The sequence below is a fragment of the Corvus brachyrhynchos genome, unplaced genomic scaffold, assembly GCF_000691975.1.
Source record: "Corvus brachyrhynchos isolate BGI_N302 unplaced genomic scaffold, ASM69197v1 scaffold44, whole genome shotgun sequence".
Classification (NCBI taxonomy): Eukaryota; Metazoa; Chordata; class Aves; order Passeriformes; family Corvidae; genus Corvus; species Corvus brachyrhynchos.
In genome coordinates, this window is record NW_008238359.1 from 1,617,452 (window position 1) to 1,642,940 (window position 25,489).

At 45.2% G+C, this 25,489-nt stretch overlaps 1 protein-coding gene across 4 annotated transcripts in view; it reads left to right on the top strand.

Moving 5' to 3' along the window:
- MYO7A (myosin VIIA) overlaps positions 1–25,489 on the top strand; it is a 98,163-nt gene that overhangs the window by 40,778 nt on the left and 31,896 nt on the right. Inside the window, exons 7-20 of one of the 4 annotated variants that reach the window (XM_017735947.1) lie at positions 2,977–2,994; positions 5,837–6,021; positions 7,466–7,587; positions 9,304–9,446; positions 9,548–9,661; positions 10,465–10,618; positions 11,313–11,389; positions 12,611–12,730; positions 13,945–14,087; positions 14,459–14,669; positions 15,145–15,280; positions 15,688–15,794; positions 19,162–19,224; positions 24,309–24,446. In XM_017735947.1, coding sequence (XP_017591436.1) covers positions 2,977–2,994; positions 5,837–6,021; positions 7,466–7,587; positions 9,304–9,446; positions 9,548–9,661; positions 10,465–10,618; positions 11,313–11,389; positions 12,611–12,730; positions 13,945–14,087; positions 14,459–14,669; positions 15,145–15,280; positions 15,688–15,794; positions 19,162–19,224; positions 24,309–24,446 — 1,731 coding nt within the window. The remainder of the gene's footprint in view (positions 1–2,976; positions 2,995–5,836; positions 6,022–7,465; positions 7,588–9,303; positions 9,447–9,547; positions 9,662–10,464; positions 10,619–11,312; positions 11,390–12,610; positions 12,731–13,944; positions 14,088–14,458; positions 14,670–15,144; positions 15,281–15,687; positions 15,795–19,161; positions 19,225–24,308; positions 24,447–25,489) is intronic. The other 3 variants (XM_017735949.1, XM_017735948.1, XM_017735950.1) reach the window with 3 other exon arrangements.

Consider the following 25,489-nt stretch of genomic DNA (forward strand, 5'->3'; position numbering starts at 1 on the left):
CCTCCACCTCTCGTTCTGCACTCCACCCCCTGCTCTCCTTAGCTCCAGGGAACCCACGTTGGGGGGAATCCTGATTGAACTAAACATCTGGGTTTCTACCTTCACCTTGTCCCAGGTGGTGAGGGGATTCTGACATTAGAGGACACATTTCAGAGCTTGTGTATGCCCAGTGAAAAACCCTATGAGTTAGGTGATGGGCAAAGTCCATCTTGCTGTCCCACCCCTGTAGAGGTTTTGGGCATGTGCATTAGCTTTCTGCACACAGAATAACCAGTTCAACCCAGGCCATGAGCATGTTGTAGTCGTCCTAAAGCAAAAACTTTTGTAGGGGTGTAAACTACATGCTGGATGTGACCCTTCTGCCCTCTCCCCCTGAACCATTAACTTATTGAACCCAACTGGGTGAAGACAACAATTGCTGGAGGTGGAAGGGGTGGAGGAAGGATGAAGAGGGGCACATATGAAATAACTGGGAACAAAGAAGTGAGCAACTCCCAGAACACCTCTAAAAAACCTTCCCAGTCTGTGTTAATGACATATTAGCCCTGGGTTGCCTGGGATCCTGACAGCTGATCTCTGGGGACAGCAGTGTCCTTCCTTAGGTCAGCTCAGTCATGTCATGCCCAGTGGACCCAGTGCAGCCTTGCCAACCCAAACAGCCATTCATAGATGGAGGGGTTTACAGGGAGCCAGTCAGAACTGCATCTCTTTTCTGTGATAGCATCGCAAAGGCCACCTCCCCAGCATGACAGGAGTCAGCATTCAAGTCTCTGTGCTGGTTTTATCAGTGTTCTCTATGCTGTGTAGTCTTGTGCATGTTCCTCAGAGAGAAATTCAGAGTGCACATGTGTTTGCTGCTAGATAATGTACTCAAACAGCCTCTGCAAATATGGAAAATTTAGTATTACTCTTAAATCCTACTGTTTTCAGATACCCAGGTAAGTGCCTACTGGGCCTTTGAAGGCCTTTTCAAAGCCTGCTGGTCATGTAACTTTTAAAAGGCTCTAGAGACCACTAGATTTTCAGGTCAGAGGGAATTGCAAGACAGTCAGACTTCACAGATAAAATAAGCTAACAGAGTACAGGCAGGATTTTATTTATCAAGTCTGTTTGTTCACCACTGCTTGATGTCCAGTGCCTTTTGATAGGAAGGTTTTGGATTAGGGATGGGCAGTGATGGAGAAGACACCACTCTGTTGCGTAGGCTGTTAATATGTTTGACAGCTTTTTGCCCCTTCTCTGGGAGATACCGTTCTCTTCTTTTCAGAGATGGAGTCCAATCCTGGAGGAAGGGGACATGGGTGCTGAAAAGGCACCCCTAAGTCCCCAAAACTTGGAGGAGAATAGAGACCTCCAAATGCATCTCTCACTCAGACACTTTGTTGTGCGTGATGCCTAAGTCCCCTGTATTGTCAGTTTAGACAAAAAGAGTATAACCAGAAAATTATTCCCACCTTAGATGAACTGAGTTTCTCCCTTTATAATTAAAATTTCTTGCCATTTATAATGGTAAATTAGCAATTTAACAGGCCAAATTCATGCTTGAGGTGGTGTCTCCATGTTCACTGGGCATCCATGGCAGTTACCAGAGGTGTCAATAGAGCCAGGAGAGACAAGATTGCCTTTCAGCTATGCAAACAGAAGTGCCTCTCAGATGCTTTAGAGCTGACTGGAGCTTGGATATCATAGAAGATTTTATGTTGGAGGAAAAGTTTAGGCTGGTGGTCTACAGTTCAACCTTTCCCTGCTCAGAGCACATCTATCTTCAAGGTTAGGTGCTGTACTTATGTGGATAATTGAATTCAAGCAACCTGAATGCCACCCAAGAAGTACAGGTGGCCAATAATTTGTAGCTGATTGGCTCATTCAAGGAACTTGTATTTACCCATTGAGCACTGCCCCTTTTTCCCCTGCTTGTGGGCACCCTGCAGTGGCACAAAGTGGATTCCTGCCGCTCTCTCTGAGAAAGTTTGGATCATGTTGGATATTTTTTCAGTGGTGTCCATGTGTCTCTTTTGGGGTGCCTATGTTGTCCAGCAAGTGCCTGTTGCCTCTCTAAGTGACCAGAGGTCCTCAGATACAATTTTGTGTTGCAGTATCAGATTGCCCGTGACTATACCAAGCTCCTTCGTAAAAGCTCTGTCTCTGAGCTCCCTTGCCAAGCTATTCACAGGCATTCAGGAAGATTAGGAACACAAGCACTGGGCAAAGTGTTGTTTGGCAACATCATCCTAATAAGGGCTGATGCAAAGGGTAGCTTCTAGCCTGGAGGTGAGTGTGGGTGGTGATTTGGGCTGAAGTGACACAATAACCACATTGGTTTCTCTACCAGTTCTTCTGGTTCGATGGTGACAGTGCAGTGTGTCCTACAGAGTTACTGCCTAAGGGATGGCCACATCCCACAAAGACATTTGCATCACAGAGGTTCCAGGTTACTGTGCCTTGATTGCTCCACACCACTAATGGTTTTAGAGTGCCAGCCCAAGAACTGGGCACAGCACAGCAATTAGTGCAATCTCAGAATCGGAATGACACTCTCAAAATGACAGAGAGTGCATAGTTTGATAGAGAGGCATGCAAACCCCTTCTGTCTACAGGTGTGTAGCTGGAGACTTGGGAACCCAACCTTAGATCTCAGCTATTACTAATGATGGCACTAGGAGGAGTAGATTTGTGTTGGATGTGGTAAATATTGATGCCAGTTTTGCAAAGCCAAGGTACCATATGGATGCCATGTGTGCAGGGGACACCCAGTCCCCTGAGGTGCTTTTTTCTGTGGTATAATTAGCCCTGTCTTAAAGATAGTTAAGTTTCACTGCTTGAAAGGATTTCTGAGCCTGCTGAGTAAATGATTACTTTTCCAATGGGGCTTCAGTTCCTCTTGTTTCCTCATGTCCTTAGCTTTGTGGAGGATGTAGTTCTGCTCTAATAAAATATAATTTCCCTTTTTCTTCTCCCTCACATTTTACTCATAAGACAAACTGCGGCGGGAGGGTAAGTATGACTCTTGGCAATGTCATTTGCAATTGCTGTCATGCCTTCCACTGGATCACCTTTTTCTGTTCAACATTGTGGCCTTCTCATTTACTTTGCACCACCATTGCTGCTGCTTCATATATGCACTGAGAGCATCCATCCGCTTTGGTGCAGAGCTTGACCCACATGGTGAAGTTGTGACACCTCCCAGAGCTGGAAGGTCCCTGACCTGTGAATGTGGTTAAAGCTTTTAAGTCCTTCTCAGTAATGACCTTAACTTGAAGGGAATAAATGTCTGCAGCAAAATATGAAAAACTTCAGCAAGGGATTCTTGCCCTTAGTTTGGCTTGCATGCACCAAGAGAAGCTATGGTGAATAGCAAGAGAGTCTGGTGGGGAGTTTGGACTCATGAGTAAGGTTAAATCTCTTTATCTGGAGATGACCAGTGCCTGCTGCTGCTCTCTAAGGGCTGCCAAAATGCAGTAATGTTTGGTAGAGCTTTAACCCCATAACAATCCAGATGAAGTCAGCCATGGTATTCTGGGTAGTGAGGGAAGCAGGCTCAGAAAGGATTTGTTTGGGGCTAATTAAAATGTAGGTCATGCAGGCAGTAATGAATTTGCTGTGAGATGCGGTTCCTGTGGTCAGCTACGGCAGAGTCCCTGCTCTCAGTAAAGCTTTATTTTTCCAATAGAAAAGGACTTTGACATCACCCAGCAATAGAAACCAGTGAGCTAATATTTCCTTGGAAGTGCCCTTTGGCCCCTCATTGAAAGAGTGAACAAAGTTTTGCCTTCTGTCAGCTGTGAGAATTGGGCAAATTGTGATTATTTATCAACTAGGAATGACCTACGAAAACAAGCAGTAGTACAAGAGTTCGTGCTGACAGAGTGTTTTGCAGATCACAAGGGAAGGGTCAGTGAGAACATCCAAAAAGCTTTCCTGCCACTAATGGTTAACACCTTTAAAAGCCTCTCTGTTTGCATTTGTGGCAGACCAGTGTGACTGAAATGCAGGGGTTTCAGAGACCTCTGCAAGCAGTTAGATTTTTTTTTTTTTTTTTTTTGAAAAGAGGCTCAAGGAAGATGAAAAATGTTCCTAAAATTAACCTGGTAATAAATTGTAAAGAGGAAAAGAGTTTTCCAAATATCTCAGCTAGGACTCAAAGGAGTCTTCATTAGGGATCTTGGTGTCATAATCCCATTCAGAAATTGAGCTCACTTGTTCTCTGCGCACTGAGGTTACTTGTTCTGTCCCCTTTGAAGGCTTTTCTGGGATGTCTCTGCTCCCTTATTTCAATGCCTACTTCTTCTAAAATCCAGTCTACATTATTTCACATCCAATATCTACCCTTTGGAGTTGTGACGACATTGTTCTTGAGCTCAAAGAGCTTTTTCCCCTTACTGGCACGTAACCCCCTATTACAGAGAAGAGTATCGTGTCCTTTCTCAATTACCACTGTAAAGTCAAACTTCACATGGGATTGAACTGAAAGTTGCTCTCTTGTGTTGGCCTTGAGACTAGAAGGTGAGGAACCCCAATGTCTTTCATCATCCCTACTATGGGACACAATTGCCACCTACTGGCTGCCTTCAGGAAGCCCGAACTGGTGGCAAGTGTTCCATAGATGGTGACAAATTACTTCTTTTCTCTCACAAGCATCCTTGGCTGTGCCACTTTGCTGCTTTGTGCCAAAATCTTACTGGTTTTAGGCCGTGCAGATGACAACCCATAAGGATTACATTAATATTGGAATTACTTATTTTGTTTCCTGATAAATATGTGCAGTAGTGGGGGCGCTTTCACAGCTGGTTCCACCAGGAAAGAAAGGTGAGATTAATCTTGTAACTTCAGTTGCTAAAAATTAACCTAGAGAAAGGGACTTGAATTCTTTGAAGTCACAGAGTGAAAGTAGCCTCCATCTCATGCCCCTTGGCTAAGCCAAGGTGGAGGCCCATGACTCACCTTCTCTAGACACTGACTTCTAGACAGATGACGACAGGGGAAGGAGATCCTTATTCTCTGCCTTGAGCTTGGGATGTGGCCAAACCTCCTAACCTCAACACTGTATCTGAGCAAGATAACAAAGTTCACGAGTCCTTTGGTGAGAGGCTTGAGAGAAACAGCTTCTGGAAGGACAGAAACGAAAAAGCAAGATACTACAGAGGAGTTTGCTGCCCAAGGCCCAGGACAGCTTTGCTCGTTCAAGTGCCCCAGAGAGCATGGGAGTGGACCAAAGGCCATTTCCAAAATTTCAGAAATAGATGAGAAGGGATATGTCAGGACTTTGTGGGCAATATCCACCTGCACAGGACAAGGTTTAAACTGAAGTATGGAGAGATTTGGTTAGGCAGAGATGGTAGAGAAGAATGTATTGCAAAGGGAAGCTTAGCATCTGCTACGGATTGATAGAAACAGGTTAGATAGTCATCTGTCAGAATGGTTTGGATCCAACTGGTCCTCCTTTGGAATGGTTCTCAGGTTTCTTTCATCTATGGTTTCTTGTTGTATGTGGAATGCAGTAGATGTGTATGAACATATGCTGGCTCTGGTGATATTTTTGCAAATATGAGCTTCTCTTGAGACTCTAAATCTTAACTGAGAGCATCCAAAATATAAATTAAGGCTTGAATCCATGCTGTGCATGAGCAAGGCTGAGTATGAACTGATTTAGGTATTTTGGGACTTCTGTTCCCGTTTTCCTCTAGGCTCCCCCTGCAAGCATCTCTGAGCATCATCTTTCATCCAGCTTTTAAAAAGCCTTGATTTTTGTGGCCTCCATCCACATCCCATCCAAGCTGCCAAAGTCTCTCAGCTGCACCCCACTCTCCCCATAAACCTTCATGTGCTTCTCCTCCAGACATACACTGGTTCAATACTGGTGGCAGTAAACCCCTACCAGCTCCTACCCATCTACTCACCTGAGCAGATACGCCTCTACACCAACAAAAAGATTGGTGAGATGCCACCACACATCTTCGCAATCGCTGACAACTGCTACTTCAACATGCAGCGCAACAACAAGGACCAGTGTTGTATCATAAGGTGAGTTGCTAAGTTTCCAGCTGGACCATATCCTGAAAGCAGATGCTGAGAAAATGCAACATGCTTGATTTGGAACAGCTTATCAGATAGAATCAGATGTTGAGTGACTGATTAGATCTTCCATCCACATATTCCCTGTGCAGAGGTGGTCTCTGCAGTCACTCTGTTCCTCGTAAAGGTGCTTTATCAATACTTTGGTGTTTACCCTTGCAACCCAATAGATCTCATATTTATGTTTAACCTCCCCTTTTAAATTTAAACTCAATACTCCTACAGACATCAAAAATGCACATATCTGTAGTTTCTGCACAAGGAAGGGTTAGGGACAAGCTTGATCACTGGACCTGTGGTCATTCACACTCCTGAACGGGTCTCCATGCACCAATCACCCTTGGGCACCAAGAAGTGCCTGGTTATGGGTATAATTATATATATAATATGGGTATATATTCCCTCCAGTATCTGTCCCAAACAATGGTATGAGCCAGATTTGACATCCTCAGCCCTCCAACACTGTCAGATAAATTCTGAACCCACAGGCAGTTTTTTTGTTTGAGGCACCCCTTTCCCCAAGGCATGCCTACCCTAAGTTTCATTGAATAAAGACCCATAACTCTGGAACATCCCGTGTGCAGTATTTCAGATACATGAGTCTGAAAAGGCCATTCAGTAAGGCTTATTTTGCTGGTTTAAAAAAGCATCATGTGGGGCCCATAGGAGAGTCGATGCAGTGTGCCAGTGGCCTGAAAAGTGAAACAATTTGCCCATGAGGCCAGGGCTGGGTACTCAACATCAGGAAGGTCTATTTCAGTCACTGAACAGGCCATATACTCACCAAAATATTTCTGCCCAGCCCCTTCCTCTTGTAGCATCACAAGATAACTGAGGTTTATTTTCAGTGAAGAGGAAAGTTTGAGGAATAACTCTGGCTTCCTGCCCCATAAGCTTCTCCTCTCCCACCTGCTCTTTGTTAGAACAAGCCTAAGAGACCTGTGGAAGTCCCTGCTGTTAAAAGGCCATATTTCACAGTCTGCCTTATCAAGACTAGTGATGAAGATGTCCCATGGGAACAGCTAGACCGTGGACCAAAGGGTCATGGTCTGGTGATCATACCTGGAAAAGCACTGACTGAAAGTACTTCATGACCTTCCTAGTGCTGACTGAATGATGGCATTTGCTCAGGATACCCAAACTCAAGCAGCAGCTTGGGCCAAATGGAACACAGAGCAAATCTGAATCTTGGCTGGAAGCTGTCTGGTACCATGTCTTACCATTTGTCCCACAACCAGTCCTTGGGATGCTGGAAACCCATCCTTAGTGGTCTCATCCTGCCTACGCTAACAGAAGAGACACAGAGACAGAAGTCCCTTTGGAGACAAAGGGAGGGACATTGGCATGGATGCAGCATGGCTTTCACTGACCTTCACTCCTGTTGTCTTTGCAGTGGTGAATCCGGAGCAGGGAAGACAGAAAGCACAAAACTGATTCTGCAGTTCCTGGCAGCAATCAGTGGTCAGCACTCCTGGATTGAGCAGCAGGTCCTGGAGGCAAATCCCATCTTGGAAGGTGAGGCCTCAGATAATGGAGAATTCTTTTGCTGGAAAAAGTAAAAAACAGATTCAGGAAGCACAAAATATAACCAAATGTAAATCACTTACGTAACACTTTGAGTTTCCAAAAAAGTGACAAAATTTTTTTTAAAAGTACACTTTTCCTAAACAATACATTCAGATTCTTTCCATCTGAATTTATTTTTCACAAGAATAATAATCTCTGGTTTGAGCTCTCAATGTTTCCTTTAGTATTTTTGACAACTACTGTTGAAAGCAAAGCATTTCAGCTGACCTTAGTTATTTTTTTCAACTGTTTTGTTACTTAAAATAGAAAAAAAATGTGGTTTTCCAGTTAAAGCAGTATTTCTTTCCTCAAAAAAAATCCATAAAACCCCCTGAATTTTATCTAATTCTGTGTGTAGTATGTAAAAGTGCTGATCAATATCTTTTTGAGTATCTGATGTTCAATCAAAGTTCTTTTGAAAAATCTCACCACCGCTTCCAGTGCTGGACTGCATGCAGAGCACCAATATCCCATCAGTGCTGCATTCAGCTAACTAATTATTTGCTTTTTTGGCCATAGTTGCAAAAATCCTATTCCTATTCTTTGATGGTTCCGTAAAACACCAGTTTAATAGGACCTGAGCTTCACAGCACCTTGTGCTAGCCATACACAATACCAAACCCCACCTTTTCCTTCCAAGATCAGTGAATGGCAGCAGAATGCAGAAAAAGAAATAGAGGAGGTCAAGAAAGAACCAGATAATGAGAATCAGCCTGTGGCCTTAATAGGTTCAGTGGCAAGCTGTTACTGTGATCAACCCCACTATTTTAATTGAATGTCTGTAAATTAAATAGGGGATCTGACCCTCTTGAACCAACGTGATGCCAGATAGACCTTTTATGCTTACACAGAAAAATCACATTTTCCTTAAAGAATGACACTGGGATTGTTCTTTAAGGATGGAGGTTTGGTCAGCCTGGTCTAGCAGGAGGCATCCCTGCCTTGGCAGAGGGGCTGGAACTAGATGATCTTGAAGGTCCCTTCCAACCCAAACCATTCTATGATTTTTACCTCCACTGTGTGGTAAATAACCCTCTAGGAATCAACAGAAGTGTGACAAGCACACAGGGCGCTATTGACTATGCACTTAGTCACTGCTAAGATTCAGGGAGGAGAGGTTCTGTAGTTCAAGCACATGTGTCCATCACCTGCCAGAAATCCTGGAGCAGAAGTTGCATGGTGTGCTGGCTCAGGGCATTCACCCACACCTAACAGAGGATGGACATGGGTTCCTTTCTCTGCATAGTTTGTTCGCAGAGAGAAGTCTCCCGCTGGGGCTTGGCTTAGTTGTCTGTGTTTCCCTTTTGGATGTATTTTCCCTTTTCTTTCCCTCTCAGTGATCAAATCGCTCACCAGCAGCTCTGTCATTTCCTGCACAGTGTCACCTTGCACACTGCAGCCACTCTTGCTCAACGCTTGTATTTCATCAGCTGCTGCCAAAATCCTGCTGTCCTAGCCCTTCTTCCTGGATAAGGTCATCCCATTCCCAAGCTTTCTTTTTTGTGCTCCTCTCTGTATTTCCAAGGGTAGTCAAACTTAACGGAAGGCTTTGGAGCTGCTTTTTACCCTCTCAGCCTCTCTCTTTTGGCTTTCTTTCCCCCCATGAGACCAGATCCACCATTCTCCCTGCATCAGATCCCCTCTAACCCACCACAATTCTTGCAGCTTTCGGGAACGCAAAGACCATCCGTAATGACAATTCCAGCCGATTTGGGAAGTACATCGATATCCACTTCAACAAAAGGGGAGCCATCGAGGGGGCAAAGATTGAGCAGTACCTGCTGGAGAAGTCCCGGGTGTGCAGGCAGGTAAGGTGATACACCTGCAAGGCACAGGGACTGGCGCTCGGGCAGCCGACCTTTGCAGTGCTGTTCTCCTCACAGAGCTGACACTTGCTCTTCTCCTGCAGGCCCAGGACGAGAGGAATTACCACGTGTTCTACTGCATGCTGAGAGGAATGACCATGGAGCAGAAGAAGAAGCTGGGTCTTGGGAAAGCCACGGACTACAACTACCTTGCGATGGTGAGAGAGCAGTGGAGCAGAGGTTTGGTGGGGTGATGTGGTGAAAGGGTGTTAGCAAGGGAGAAGGAAAAGGGAGTTGCTTCTGCAGCCAAGAGCTGCTTTGCTGGTTATGACCTTCTTGAGCCTTAGCCGCAGGGTTTGAGAGATCTCTTTGTCTCACCACCACAAGGCTCACAGTCTTAGTGGAAACCCTTAATCCCTGTGTCTAGACCAGGCTATTTCCACACTTCCTGTGAAGCAGGACGTAGTCTTGGATGGGATGGTGTATGGTGCTCATGCCACGTGTTTGGAAATTACCAGGGAGCTGGGTAAGACCTGATGCTCTTGAGGCAGTGATGGACAGGGAGGAGCGCTTGCCTGGATGGCACATTCTAAGCAGAATATGGGGCTGAGCTGTGTGTCCAACTGAGCAAGTGTCCAACTGAGCCAGCAATCTCCAGCCCCACTCCCTATGTACCAGTGTTGATACCCAGAGGAGCTGATAGAAGCAGGTGTAATCATCAGCAAGGCTGGGACCCAGCTTTCTAACTGGATCAGTGGGAGCCTTCAGCTCTCTATCCCCATCTCAGACAGCTTTTTCTCCTCTGCTGGTGGCTGTCAGACCCAGAGTACCTGGGGACAATAGGGTGAGTGTAGGTCACAAGGCTGAGCAATGAATCATAGAACATGACAAAGGGCAGAGCCAGATCCACAAGTTCAGCATCATGCCTTAAACAAAATGCTGCTGGTTCAGGGGGAAGCCCTGATAGCTTAGGGTTACACCCGCGTGCTCCATGCAGTGTGTGACCTGTTTGCCTCCCCAGGGTAACTGCACCACCTGTGATGGCAGAGATGATAGCAAGGAGTACGCCAACATCCGCTCCGCTATGAAGGTCCTCATGTTCACCGACACGGAGAACTGGGAGATCTCCAAGCTGCTGGCTGCCATCCTGCACATGGGCAACCTGCAGTATGAAGGTAAAAGGACAAAATACAGGGACATGGTCCAGTGCACTGCTGCTCTTTATTCTGCATGCTGACAGGGAGCCAAGCTTAGGGATGGAGGGCTGTATCCAGAACACCTGCCAGGTGTTCTGGATAGGGATGGAGGGCTGTATCCAGAACACCATGCCAGGCACTCAGGTGTTTATTGTGGCATTGTAAGGACAAGGAATGAGGAATAACTCCACCTGCCCACAGCAGGGCTCCCAGGCTGCAGTGTGCTCAATGACATCCACATTTTCTGAATGTTGTGAGGTTGAATATGGCCACAGGCCATTCAGTACATTCAGATTTTACAAGGAGAGGCTAATGGAGTATTTGACAGGTGCCTGTGTGATTGGATATGCCTTTGTAAAGGTACCAAACAGCTCTGCTGTCAGAAATGACAGTGATTTAAAAAGCCTCTTTGGAAGACAGAAGCCTAAAGCACTTAGATGCTAGAAGTATTTCTAGGTTCTTTGCTGTCTTGTCTGGCAGAGCAGAGTGCAGGTCCTTTGCAGCCAGCAGCAGGACTCCAGCAGATGTGTGAACTTTTCTCTCCCTTCTATGGCCAGATTTTGCCAGGACATCACACAGAGGGAGTGGAAAAAGACCCTTTCCCCCACCCCATCCACCTTCTGCAGAGACACGTCCCTTGCTGATGGCTTTCCCTCTGCCTTTCTTTCCCCAGCTCGGACCTATGACAACCTGGATGCCTGTGAGGTTGTTCAGTCAGCATCACTCATCACTGCGGCAACGTTGCTGGAGGTCAGTGGCCCTGCAGTGCTGCTGTTCCCTTTCTGATTCAATCCCAGGTTTTTAGTATCATGGCAAGGCTTCAGCTGAGCCAGCCTGTCCTTGCACCACCAGCTCTAGGAAGCTGAAGAGGCCCAGATAAGCCATATTGTGTCCTGCACATGAAGGTGAGTGTCTCCATCTGCGCTGAGTAGCCAGAGGACACCACAAAGATGGTCAGAGGGCTGGAGCACCTCTTCTGTGGAGACAGGCTGAGAGATTTGGAGTTGTTCAGCCTGGAGAAGAGAAGGCTCTGAGGACAGCTTAGAGCCCCTTTCAGTACCTAGAGGGGCTACAAGAGAGCTGGAGGAGGGACTTTTGACAAGGACGTGGAATGACAGGACAAGGGAGAATGGCTTCAAACTGAAAGACGACAGGTTTAAATTAGATATTAAGAAATTCTTCACTGTGAGGGTGGTGAGGCACTGGAACAGGTTGCCCAGGGATTTTGTGGCTGCTCCACTTGTGCAAAAGGCCAGGTTTGATGGGGCTTTGAACAACGTGGTCTAGCAGAAGGTGTTCCTGCCCTTGGCAGGGGGGTTGGAACTAGATGATCTTTAAAGGTCTTTTCCAATCCAAACTATCCTATGATTCTATGATCTGAGCTCCCCTTCATACCAGCTGATAGTAACAGACCCTCTGTTGCACATTGTCCTAGTAAGGACAACCAAAATAACTCAGTCCCTAAAGCAGGGTGTTTCCTTCATTGATACAAAGAAAGTTCGTGACGGTACTTGAGACAGATGTCATATATACTCTGTGTATCTGAAGTGAGGTGAGATGACCCTCGCTGAAACCATGGGTGCAGTGGCTGGAGCATTCTTCAGTGGTCTTCTCAAGAGCTAACAGGGATCCCTCAGGGACATCATCTTATCTCCATAGGCACTGCTGGTCCCAGAGTGTGATCCACAGCTCTCTGTCCACTTAGGGAGTGGACGTTTCCCTGAAGAAGCATAAAAAGGAGTCAGGGTGATGCAAAGCTTTAACCATTCTGGTAGCATACAGCTTTGCAGGCTTTACTTCTTTCTCGTCCTGTCTTCCCACACGTCATTAACATTTCATGCTAAGCCAAAAGAACACCTTCCAGATGAAAATACGGTATAAAAATGTTAATTTTTCTCTCTGAAAATGTCTGTGTCGTCATTTGAGGTACCTCTCCTGTATGGCAGCTGTGTTTGATGTTGTCTCTGTCAGGTTGAGCCTCAGGATGTGATGAACTGCCTTACCAGCCGGACTATAATCACGAGGGGTGAGACTGTCTCCACCCCTCTCAGTATGGAACAAGCGCTGGACGTGAGGGACGCTTTTGTAAAGGTAAGTCTTGGGGCATTTCCTTATGCCTTCTGTTGATAAGCTGAAGAAATCTGCCCCTTCTGAGACTGGAGCATCCACTGCACAGGAAAAGGGTCTCGCTTGGGGCCTGTGTGAGCTCAGATCAGCAGACGCCCTTGAAACCATGTTCTAATTGGGATGCACAAAGAATTGAGATGGAAGGAGACTAGGTAGCCTGCTCTGCAAAGGATTTGCAATCTGGACTTGAGATTGTCTGTAGTCAAAGGGGACCTGCAGAAGAACCAAGAAGTCTGAAATTACTTCACCTCAGCTTCAGGAAAGATCCTCAGCTGCTGTAAATCAGAGAAACTCTACCAACACCTCTAGCACCCACACCTGAATTTCAGGATTAGGGACGTAAGCAGCAGTAAATACAGTTGAACAACACAGGGCCAGGGATAGAGCAGTCTAGCAGCCATCAGAGCACACAGAACATCACTTGAGACTTTGGGGAGATGAAGGTTGATGGGGTGGGTGTGCATCACTGCTGTGCTGTTTGCAGCCCCATGTAAAATTGTGAGACAAGCATTATTGGCATGCTTTGGCCAACTTGGGTCCTCACTTTATCTGTGGGGAAATGGTAGATAAAGCTGGTTTGATAGCTAGCCTGCAAATCCTGACAGTGTCTTCTTTAGTGGTGACGAGCTTTTGAATTGAGCTTCCCTCTTGGTTGCGCTGCTGTAGCTTATAAAATAAAAATCAATAGCAGTTTAAAACGTGAAGTTCTGAAATTACTGAAGCAGCAATATCTGTTTCATTAAATCATCAGACTCTTCAGCCAGCACTGCAGCGTTTCAATGAGCACTTTGTCCAAGTGAGCAAGATGTTCTTGCAGTGTAACATGGCTCTGCTCTGCTGATCTGTAGAGAGAAATGTGTGGAAACCAAAGAAAGGACTGTCTGGCTTCACAGCGAACCCATAGATCCAGCATTTAAGACTATCCAAATTTGCGGTTTTGCTCTCAGTTGTCTTTTAGCTAGGCTTTCAGGTCTGTTTTCCTTGATCTACATAATGGTTCTTGAAGCTTTAAACCATGCCAAGAGTCTGGCTCAAACGTTGGTGAGCACATCCTCAGGGACTGTCTGATTGTTGGCCATGGTTTAGAAGAACCTGTGTCATTGAGGGTGGAATGGTGACAGACTTGCAGGACAAACTGCTGAACTGTCTCAGGGAGCTCCATCTTTGGGATGTTGCAGGGAATTTATGGGCGACTTTTTGTGTGGATCGTGGAGAAGATCAACGCTGCAATTTACAGACCTCCTTCCCAGGAACTCAAAAGTATCAGGAGATCCATTGGCCTTCTTGACATCTTTGGCTTTGAGAACTTCACTGTGAACAGGTATGGAGCCTGCAAAAGGAGAACGAGGTCTTGCTCCTCATTCACAAGCCCAAGCTCAAGGTCTTGCAGTCCTTTCACATCTCTTGAAGTGAACTGGACTGGGTTGGTCCAAGCCTTTTTCTGTATGAGAAATTATCAGAGCTAATCAATTGCAGCAGACAGCATAGTTCCTAAACTGGTTTAGACCACACACATAACATTGTTTTGGGAGAAAAACTGATTGTCTGAACCAATAAGGAAATTCTAAGCCAACAGCAGCCTTACTGAGAGGTTGACAAGGTCTTAGAGTACTACTTCAGGCATGGAGAGACATGTAGAAAAATTAACCATGATGGATCTAAAGTGGCCTCTTCTTGACCTTCCCTCCACAGTTTTGAGCAGCTTTGCATTAACTTTGCGAATGAAAACCTGCAGCAGTTCTTTGTGCGCCATGTCTTCAAACTAGAGCAGGAGGAGTACAACCTGGAGAACATCAACTGGCAGCACATCGAGTTCACTGATAACCAGGATGCCTTGGACATGATTGCCATCAAGCCTATGAACATCATCTCCCTCATTGATGAGGAGAGCAAGTTCCCCAAGGTGTGTTTTGGGCCCAGCCTTGCTGCCAGTGATTCTTCTGGTTTTATCCCCTTTGTACTTGCATGCTGGCATTCTGTGAGAGATCTGCTCAGCCCCAAACACACATTCACCAGTGGCCTGCCTATTTATAGTTTTTATTGCTCTCTTAAATTTTCTTCCATCAGTATCACAGCCATAATAAAACAAGTGTTTGTGATGGGAAAATATGCCTGCAAGAGGCTCAAGAACATCTATTGGCAAAGTTTAAGAGAAAATAGTGTTAAATGTACTCCTTTTGGAGCATTATTTTGAATACAGCATTACATATCAGTGATATTTAATCAGTTTCTGTAATTTCTGCACTTGACATATCCTCTCCAACATACCACTTCTCAACATAAATGCACAAGACAAGAAAGAAATGTGCCATTGACTGGAAAATTATTTCAATGGGAATAGCCTTGGTTAAATGTCAGATCTTTTCATGCATGAACAGGGTACAGATGCCACCATGTTACACAAGCTGAACTCCCAGCACAAGCTTAACACCAACTATATTCCTCCGAAGAATAACTACGAAACCCAGTTTGGCATCAACCATTTTGCTGGAATTGTTTACTACGAAACAAAAGGTATGGAGCAGCTTCTGGGGCAATTCAGGGGGTGAGGGGATGTCCATGGCAGATAAGCTGCTGCTGTGTTGGAGCAGGGCAGAGTGGTAGTCCACAGTAGTGTCAGTATCCTTTTCTGGCTGCAATGACTTGACCCTCCAGCTGTGCCCATGAGCTGCAGAGTTTGGTGCTGTTTCATTCGTGTGTGCCTGTGACAGAATGGCAGTGCTTTGCACCACTGCATCTTCGATCCAGTCTGAAGATGTGCCTCTGTCTTCCTTCTCATGGTCCCTCTCTCTCTGCCCGCTCATTACTCCCATTACCTCACCAAGAACATCCAGTAATCCACCAACCCAGAAGCTGCTTGCAGCTCCCATACTGCCCATGTTGCGCTGTGTCATCTATGTGTTGTCCCATTATTTCTCTAGGTTTCTTGGAGAAAAACAGGGACACGCTGCATGGAGACATCATTCAGCTGGTGCATTCCTCAAAAAACAAATTCATCAAGCAGATCTTCCAAGCAGATGTGGCAATGGTAATGCAGGCGGGAGAAGATCTTTATTCACGAGGAGGGGTGTTCCTGAAAGGGGTGGAAGATTTGCAGACTCATATTGCTCTGATGCTCTTTGGGGTGTTTCAAACCTGTTAGTGAGAGTCAGCCATCAGGAAGTGTTAATGCAGTGCCATGGATGCATCCACATTCATGCCCCCAGTTCACTGCTTTTTGGTTCATCAAATATTATTTTTTTGCTGTGATTGCCCCTCTCTGAATTGTGTAGGGATTGGAACAATCAGATTTGTGATTGTAGAAATCTGAGAGAAAAGGAACTGTGCCTTCCACTTGATACATTCAGATGTGTGTGTAATAGAATGAGAAGTAAACTAACAGAGGGCAGGTTTAGATTAGGTATTAGGAGGAAATTTTTTCCTGTGAGGGTGGTGGGATACTGGCACAGGTTGCCTAGAGAAGCTGTGAATGTCCCATCCCTGGAAGTGTTCAAGTGTTCAAGCAATCTGGTCTAGTGGAAGGTGTCCCTCCCCACGGCAGGAGGGTTGGAACTACGTGACCTTGAAGGTCCCTTCAAACCCAAACCTTTCTATGAGTCCAAGTAAAAGCTAAATACTTGCCAATCAGAGTAGAACAAAGGGAGAATCTTGCTGGTCTTTATGCACTGCAACAGGACTTGGAGGGAGCAGTTGTATTTTACTGTTACAACAGCAGAGAGAGAGAACACCAGTTATGAAAGCTGAACTTTAAAGCTCCTCTTTCCACATCCCAGTCCTCCGGGAGGTTATGTGTTTACTCCATGCTCAGTGTGAGAGAAGACTGTGTGCCCTGAAGCTTTAGAGAAAGGCAGAGTTATTTCTTTAACCCTTTCCACCCCATTTGAGCATTTTTTAGTGGGATACCAGCTTAAATGCTGAGATTAGTGACCATTTCACCGTTAATAACAACACAAATGTGTGATATTTTCTTCGGGAAGTTGAAAATCTAAATCTCTCTACTCAGCCCTGCTCCCAAAATTAAAGTAGAAAGTGTTTTAAAATATCAGTCTTGCAGAATCTGAAAGTCTATACTGATCAGTCACTATGGCCAAATCCCCCAGTTTTTCCCTAAGCAAAAGCCATGGAACTGTAGAGGGTGTGGGGACAACATTTTTCAAAGCAAACAAACTTTTGGCAGTCCGAGTCCCATTTCCAAATGCCAGCCAATGCCACTGATGGACCAAGGGACTTAGGGACTTTCAGGAGTGCCAAGCTGTAAGTGCTGAATTCCTTTACATGATAAGGGAAAGAAATATTTACATTCCCAAGACATTTCTTTAAATGTGCTACATGCTGTTTTGAAAGCCTTGGTCGTAACCTTTAGCTTGGCGCCTGCTGAAATTAATGATCATTATCCTTTCGACTTCATTACGAATAAGAGAACATTTATCAATTATTAATTAAGCTACCAGTTGGCGTGACACTCCTGGTGGGTTCAGAGCTATCCTCAGATGTGGATGCTCCTGTTGAAGTAGACACTAACTCCCTTAGCATCAGTGCTGCTGCTTACTTTGCTTTTTATTGCTTATTCCTCGCTGCTTTTTATTTTTGGTGTAAGCTTTTGACCTTGGAAGTGATTTCTTTCTTCTTTGGGCAGAGTAGAGATGCACTCTGGGTGATCAGCAAGAGGGTTTACACAGTCACACAAGCTTTCTCACGGGGACACCTACCAAAGCATCTTTAAAAAATGCTGGAAGTATATAATAGCAAAGTTGGGATGTCTGCCTGGATGTCATCTAGAATGTGAGAACTGAAACCTTTGAAAGCATCAGAACACTTTTTTTTTTTACAGAAACCATTTGGGTTTTTTCTATAGTTCCACTAGACATCTTCAGAATCTGTCCCAAGTGGTGGTCTCTGTACTTTGATACTTTAATGATGTCTGGTTTTCTTTTTTGAATTAGAGGTTTTAGCCTGACTGTCACGGAACTGGAAGAGGAGCCAACATTGTGTACCAGCTCCCCTAGACATGCACAGGGTTGTTGTGAAACTGGAGAGCACTTATTCCCTGAACACCACCATGCAAAAATTCTCAGACAAGCAGGATCCAATATAGGGCTGAGATGCTTTTGCCAGTGCTTTCCACCAAAGTTCAGTAATGTTTGCACCCCCTTTCCTAGGACACGTGCCCCAAAAGAAGGAGCAAGTGAGCCTGGGTCATGGAAATTGACTGCATGTAGCAAAGATCTGTGGTGAAGTGTCCTTGGAATGTCTTGGAATGGTGCATGCCTTCCCTGAGCATCAGTGAGGCAATCTGTGGAGGAAGAGATGCTCAGGCTTGGGCAGTCAAATCTAACATCTTCCCTTAAAAAGAGACATGTGGCTGCTCTGCCAAGGGCTAAATCAAATCATGAGGCATTTTGCTCAACACCTTCCAAACTTTGGTTCTCAGGAGCTTATTGACAAGTTTGTAGGATTTTGTGGGTCAGTGACAAGCAAGTCCACATCTGCTTTACATTCACTCTTTCAAATGGGGTCCTTACAATCTAGAAACTTGAGAAAGCCACAGATCAGATCAGAGAAATTTGAAAACCAGTTGAGAGTGTATCTTTGAATATTGTAGTAACTGTTTGGTCCCTGAAAGACCTAATATTTGTGCACAATGAAACCTGTGTGGTGAACTGGGTGTTTCTGGAGCACATGGGGCTGTAAAGTCTCATTTATGCACAGCCATCACAGAGAAGGTCTGTCTGCATGTGTTTGCTGAATGGGAACATTGCTTTGAGTGGTGCCAGGTGAAATTATGGATTGAGTGGGAGTTGTACACTGTTCCTCTGAGGAATCAGCTGGTATGGTCTGGCAGCATTGCTTGCTCAAGGAACAGGTAGAAGGAGCAGTGGAGGATGGAACCCTGTAAAAGGAAAAACAAATGGGAAACTGAGGGGGCTTTCCCCTTGGCAAAAGTTGAAACTCTATCCAAAATACCTGATTTTTGGGATTAAAATTAGGGAGGAAGGGAGGGATTTCTTTGGAATGTTTGTGTTTTGTTCCTGGCACCTTCCCAGCCACTGTATACTGAGAGCAGAGATGAGTGAGGATGAAGAGTGGGAATGGCTGAAATTGGATGGATAAAGAGTGATTAAAAAATGTACAGTTTGTTTCCAAGAAGCAAGAGCTGAACACTGGCAGTTCCCTCAGCTTCTGAGAAGTTAACATCGAGACAAAGGGGAAAAACCAGGAGAGGGTTAGACAAAAATCTAAGAATAAATGCACTTTGTTCATGAGATATATTACAGCTGGACCTCCAAGACTAAAAATGTCAGGCTCCCATTTCAGTTATTCCTTCTTTTCACTTTTGCTCTTCTCTGTCTCTGTTTTGTGTTTTGTTTTGTTTTTTTTACCTGTGCTTCGTGTAGTTTCTCTGTGGCTATGCATCCAGCACATTTGGCCAGTCGCCCTCGCCCACACCCACACCAAAGGTAAACTGAATACATGAGTTCCTCTGTTGTATACTCACCTCTCCTTGGCAAGGATTGTGCTTTACTCCCGTTGGTTTATTCCTCTTCCTGCACTATCTATAGAGGATCCATTTCAAGTGACCAATGTGACGGAGAGCATTTTTACAGCTTGTTGAATAGGTACAGGTGTATGACAGTGTCACTTAATTCTAGGATTCAACTCAGAAGAACTTTGTAATGGTGGGAATTTGGTTTGGATAAAATCAGAACCAGGCTCAGCCATAAGTTTTTTTTCTTGATATTTTAATCATTTTAAATAACTTCAGATGGATCATCTGGGATTTGGCTGTTGTTTACCGCGGTGACACCATTGGCTTCAGTGGGACATTATTCCTCCAAACAACTGCAAATCTGGCCCTCTTTTGCACTTTTTGAGGCAAGACAGCTCAAGTGCAAAGGGAGACCCCTGGACTGCATTTCTAAATGCTATCGTTTTTGGAGGTGAAGGGTTAGTTCTTGTTCAAGGGAGACCTCAGATCCAAGTCTTCAGAGACAAGAAAAGATGAAATTTTGTCATGATCATCAAAACAGGCTTTTGGCATCGTTTTTAGGTCTTTTCTGTTGCATCTCATCTGCTGACTGGTTCTGATAGCTTCCCAGACTTTGCTTGCTAGATATTTGGCTGTAAGGTAGCATATTGTGTGCTAAAGATTTTGTGCTATAAGCTTTCTGACTCCGCTCACATTTCCATAACCCCTTGATAACCAGAGGATTAGCCTGCTTTTCAAAATTCAAATCCTTGCATGGGGTTGAATTTCATCTTTTTTTACTTCTGCAATATCTTGGATGTTTGGATTTGGAATTCCAATGAGGAGGATGTGACCCAAAATGGCTGAAAGCCATTCATTCCTTCCTCTCTGTATCATGGTTAAAACTGTTTCAATTGGAACATATCACTGGGCCTTGCTCTAGAGTTGTAGCAAAAAATAATAGTCCTTCCTGAGTCAGGATATGAGAGAGCTGGAGAGGGATTTTGACAAGGGTACTGAGTGATAGGACAAGGGGAGTGGCTTTAAACTGAAAGAGAAAAGGTTTAGATGAGGTATTAGGAAGAAATTCTTCACTGTGAGGGTGATGAGGCACTGGCACAGGTTGCCCAGAGAAGCTGTGGATGCCCCATCCCTGGAAATGTTCAAGGCCAGGTTGGGTGGGGCTCTGAGCAACCTGGTCTAGTGGAAGGCGTCCCTGCCCATAGCAGGGGGGTTGGAACTGGATGAACTTTAAGGTCTTTTCCAAACCAAACCATTAATGATTCTGTGATTCTGTGGTGGGATTAAATCCAGGAGAGAAATGTGCAAAATCTGTTGGAAATGTTTAGGCCAGTTTTTTTCCTCTGAAGATGTCAACAGGAGATGCAGGGAAATGGGAGTTTTGTTGTTGTCATAGTTGATCTTACAACTAAGCCTCATGTTTTGTAGGTTTTCTAATGAATAATAATTGTTCATATTTGTTAGACACTGAGGTAAATGTGGAACAGCCAAGATAAAAACGATTTTTCATATATATATATATATATATGCATGTCAATAAGCTTATAGTTCAAAATAGTGATACTCGGCACTGTTATGTAGCCCAAGTCAACTTTGCAACTTTGCATTGGAAGGCACTTTCCAGACTGCACAGCCTTTAGGAGAGAGACTGTCTCTTCACTATATGACACTGCATAATGAGGTGGCCTCAGTTTTCAGTGGTCACCTGAAGGCCACCCCAGTGACATTTCATATAAAAACATAACAAACAATAAGCATCATTTTTCTCAGAAACTGCATGTCCCATTGGCATGGCCCAATTCAGTTACCTTATAATCCTAAAGAGATGGGAAGATAGTCCTTTGTCCAGAACCTTTCCTCAAAGTACTGCTGGTGATACAAGCTTCTCCTTCCTTCCTTAACTCTCCTCAAGTATTTCATCTTTCTGCATTTCCACTGAAGCAGGTTCCATCTCCTGATGGTGTTTCTGGTGCACCAGCAGCCTTCTCCTTCAAGGAGGAGAAGGTGCAGAGGGACAGAAGGAATAACTTCTACCATTTCTGGCTCAGTGACATTTCTCCTTGTAGTTGCCATTCTCCTTGCCTTTTGTCTTGGTGTTACTGCAAACAGCCATGTACGTGTTTGCACCTCCAAAGTTCAGACTGGCTTGAGATGGCAGAAAGAAGCAGAATTGAAGCATGTCCAAATGTCATGCTGGTCTGCACATCATTCTAAACTCTCTTCTGCATGCTCCTTCCCTGTAAATCATTGAATTATCTTCTTTTTCTCATTTTTCTCTTCTGGTTTTGAGTCTTTTCTTCCTTTGGTGCAGAATACAGAGTGAGTGCCCCAGTTTTGGGTACAGCACCTGTGAATGCTGCTCATCCTTCCCCACGGCACACAGGTCTCATCCTCCCCTTCTACTGGGCTTTGTATGCACACAAGTGAAGAGAGAGTCTGAGTCCCAAAGATGTTACAGTCTCAGAGTTTGAAAGCTAAGAAGTGTCTGGCCAGGGAAAAGCAGAATGTATCAGCCCTTTTCCCATCAGGCTATGAGGACTGGGTCTGGTTTTAGCTAAGAAAATGCTTCTCCTCTGCAGTAAATTCTGTCTTTTTAGTGCCTTGCTAGGCTGTGTTGACAGGCTGCTTCACTCCTTTTTGGGGTCATTTTGTTGAAGTAAGGGAAGAGGTGTGATTCTCTCCAAGCTGCTGTTGAGGTGAGGCAGAAGGAACCACAGTTGCTTGAGTGGTGTCACCTATCCCTGAAGGAGGAAGCTGATGAAAAACACTTGTTAGAGTATTCATTGTGTATCTGAGAGCCCAAATAGTGCCCATAGGGCTGATGCCCACTATTGAGAGGGGTCTGTGCACAAAAGTCAGGCCCTGAGATGTCATCCCTGAATGGGATGATGTGGTCTTGACAGGGGGAGCCCAGACCACTCTGACTATTTGGACAGGAAGACAAGCTGCTCTCTGGTCACTGTCCCTTCCTTCCAACCCCTCCCAGCAAAAAGCTCTCAGATGTAAGGATGGAGATGGCACCAGTGCTTTTTGCCAGATCTGGATGCATGCAGGAAAGAAATGCAAGGCACCAGCAAGCTGGAGAGGCATTTCTTGCTGTCTGGGAGCAAACCACTCATGCATTCCCTCGTAGACCCCTTGTACAAAGTCTTGCTGCCTTCCTAATACCATGGCTTAAAAATGATCTCTCCCAGCCAAGCCCAAATTGACAAAAATTTGGCTAACATGCAGTTGTTTCCAACTGCCAGCTCTGCTCCTGTTGCTGCTTCTAACCCCTGTGGCTATCCTTCCACATCTCACAGAGGTGACCTGCACGCATAATTAGCAAAGTGATAAGAAAACATTCATCAAAGCCTTTCAAACCAGGATTCTTGCTGAAACAGCCTTTTCCTCAGAAAATCTGTGACAAAATACGAGCATCAGACTCTACCATGCTCTGCAGGTAGCAGTTGTGTCCATTAATTACTCTAGATTTGTTAGCAGTTTGTCCTTCTGGGGAGGATTTTGCTGGGAGAGATCACTGGTAGCCCCCCATGCTCTTCTTGACAAGCAGGCCAGATTTTTGTGGTGTTTGCATGAGCTGGGTTTTCTCTTGTTGGAATTCCATGATGACTTTGTGTTTGTCTTGATTGGGTTTGTCTCAACATCACATCCAACCTGAGCTCTGTAAAATCCCTGTTCGTGGTAAAGGGGTTGGACTAGAGGGAATTTATAACCTCTTCTGATCCAAACTGTTCTGTCATTCTATGGAATTCCTCAGTTTTGGGGGGGTGGGAATGTTGAAGGTTATTAGTGCTATGTGATGAAGCATATGTAAAGATTTTAGCAAAAGTAGAAATAAACACGGCAACAAAAATATGCAAATAAACACTGCAAAATGTGGCAGCAAGGCCAGTGCAGATGAGGATTTTGTGACTCCACACATGGCTTGACCACCTGCAAATAAGAGAATGTTTGGAAGAAAAATGCATTAAAATCCTGCTGGAATCCTCCCTTTGGGAATTCTCTGGCCATCAGGTCATGTCACATGTTCACCCTGTTTTTAATTCAGAGAGAGTTGCCTCCTGGTGCCAAACTTTTCCTCCAACCTTTCAGCATTGCCTGCTGCCCCACAAAGACTCCCTGAACACCAGACCCCACTAGACACACAGCATCACTGTGATTGATGTGTCATGAGCTCAGGTAATAGTGGCTGGCACATGACATGAGCTAGGGACTTCATTCGGAGGTGGTTTAACAAGGTTTTCCCAGAGCAGGGAGAAGGGATCTTAAGGGAAACATATACGTTCTCATTTAGAAACACTTGCCCCAAAATAGAGGTTGGGTTATTAATTTGACCAAGGGAGCTAAACTAAGAAAAATACTCCAAATCATCCTGATTCACCCTAAATACTCACCTCACTTAGTCTAGTTAATCTTCTTTTCCAAAAGCAACTGGAATCTGTGGTGGTACAGGTTGAGGAGTCTCAGCAGAAGTTTCTGTGCTGTTGCAGAGTCACCCTGCAGCAAGCATTCCCCTGGATTATATTTTACCCTAAATGGGTCTCTGGTTCTTGTTCCAGGGAGAAGGAGGAGCTCAGCCTGACATGAGGAACCATGACAGAGGGTTTGGCATGCCCATGCTGCAATCCATGGGGACAGGGAAGCCTGTGCTGCTCCTGAGGAGCATCCCTGGGCAGGTGTATTGCCCCAAGCTGTAATACAAAGAATTTTGATGGCCCAGAAGAGGCAGTATGCTCTTATGGGCAGATCTTCCTCATGGCTTTGCATAGGGAAGATGGGTTTTCCAGTCACACAGCAAGGTTCAAGCAGGAGAAATTAAATCATGGCACTTTTCCTGCCTCCACAGAGCCATATGGAGTAGGCTGCCGGAGCCCGGCCATTGCAAGTTCACAGGCTCTGCCCTTCCCCTCTCCTGCCACAACTTTCAGCCACCTCTGGCCCCACTCCCCACTCCAGCCCCGGCTGTTGCAGGAGGTTCCTGGGGATGTGGCCAGAGGGGAAAGGCACTGTTATCCTTTCATTTCCTGAGTGCACTCCGCTGCGGTTTTGCAGGGAGCAGAGACAAGGAAGCGCTCACCGACGCTCAGCAGCCAGTTCAAGCGCTCCCTGGAGCTATTGATGAGGACTCTCAGTGTGTGCCAGCCCTTTTTTGTCCGCTGCATCAAGCCAAATGAGTACAAGAAGCCCATGGTAAGTCCTGCTTTTCTCTCCTGGTTCCTTTTTGTACAGGATTGCCCGTGGGATCATTCTGCCCTGGAGCTACCGCCAAAACTCCTTTGGGCATCAGTGGAGTCAGGATTGACCCTGCGCGCTTAGAAAACCAACCCGTAGCCTCTTGTGCAAGCAACAGAGTCACAAAAGGATTAGCAAATTCAGGCACTTGCTTTGCAGTCCAACAGCACCCCAAAACTTCTTGCAGGGGGTAGCTCCTGACCCTGCCTTTCTTCCCAAGGGCGATCTCAAGGAATTCACCCTGCAGCCCTTTATCCTATAGGAAATGCCTCTCCGTTTCCATAGGGGGTAGTCTCCTTCCTGCTAGAGACTTCAGCTGAGCCGTGTTCTGTGGCAGAGTTCAGTGCTTTCTAAAAATCATCTTCCCATGGGTGTTTCCCTGCAAATCTTGGCTCTCAATGGATCTCCCTTATTTTAAATCCTGTTTGATCCTTTCCACTGCCTTTTTATTTTCTTCACCAATTACAAAAGCATGGTTTTAAAAGCAGAGGGAAAAAGAGGCAAAATAGCACAGAGGAAATGTGAGAGGAGTTATCTTGCTCAATTCACAGTGATTTGCTTCAAAAGCAATGTACACTATGGGGGCAAACTTCTGGGAGCAAATGAAAAGGAAGGACAGGACTGTCAATCCTCCTGACCACAAACTGCTCATGGAGGGGACTCTTAGTTTTGCAGAAGAAGGCAGGTGAGTGTTGTATGCCCTGATCCCATTCCCCACACTTTGCAGGATCAGACACTGATGCTGTGAGCTATCACTGTTACCTGCTCACCAGATTTAATAGCAATACTGCTTGGAGAGGAAGAGCTTTATTTAATAAATAAAGTTAATATGGCCAGAGCTGGGGCTTTATCTGAAGTCAGTGTCTGTTAGCAAAGCTCAGATGAGTGTAAAAAAGCAAAAAATACTGAATTTCAGAGCTGTTATGTACAAGCAGTGTTTGAAACTTATTTTTGCTGTTCAGTGAATCTAGTATGATGGAGAACAAAAGGTTTGGTGCCTC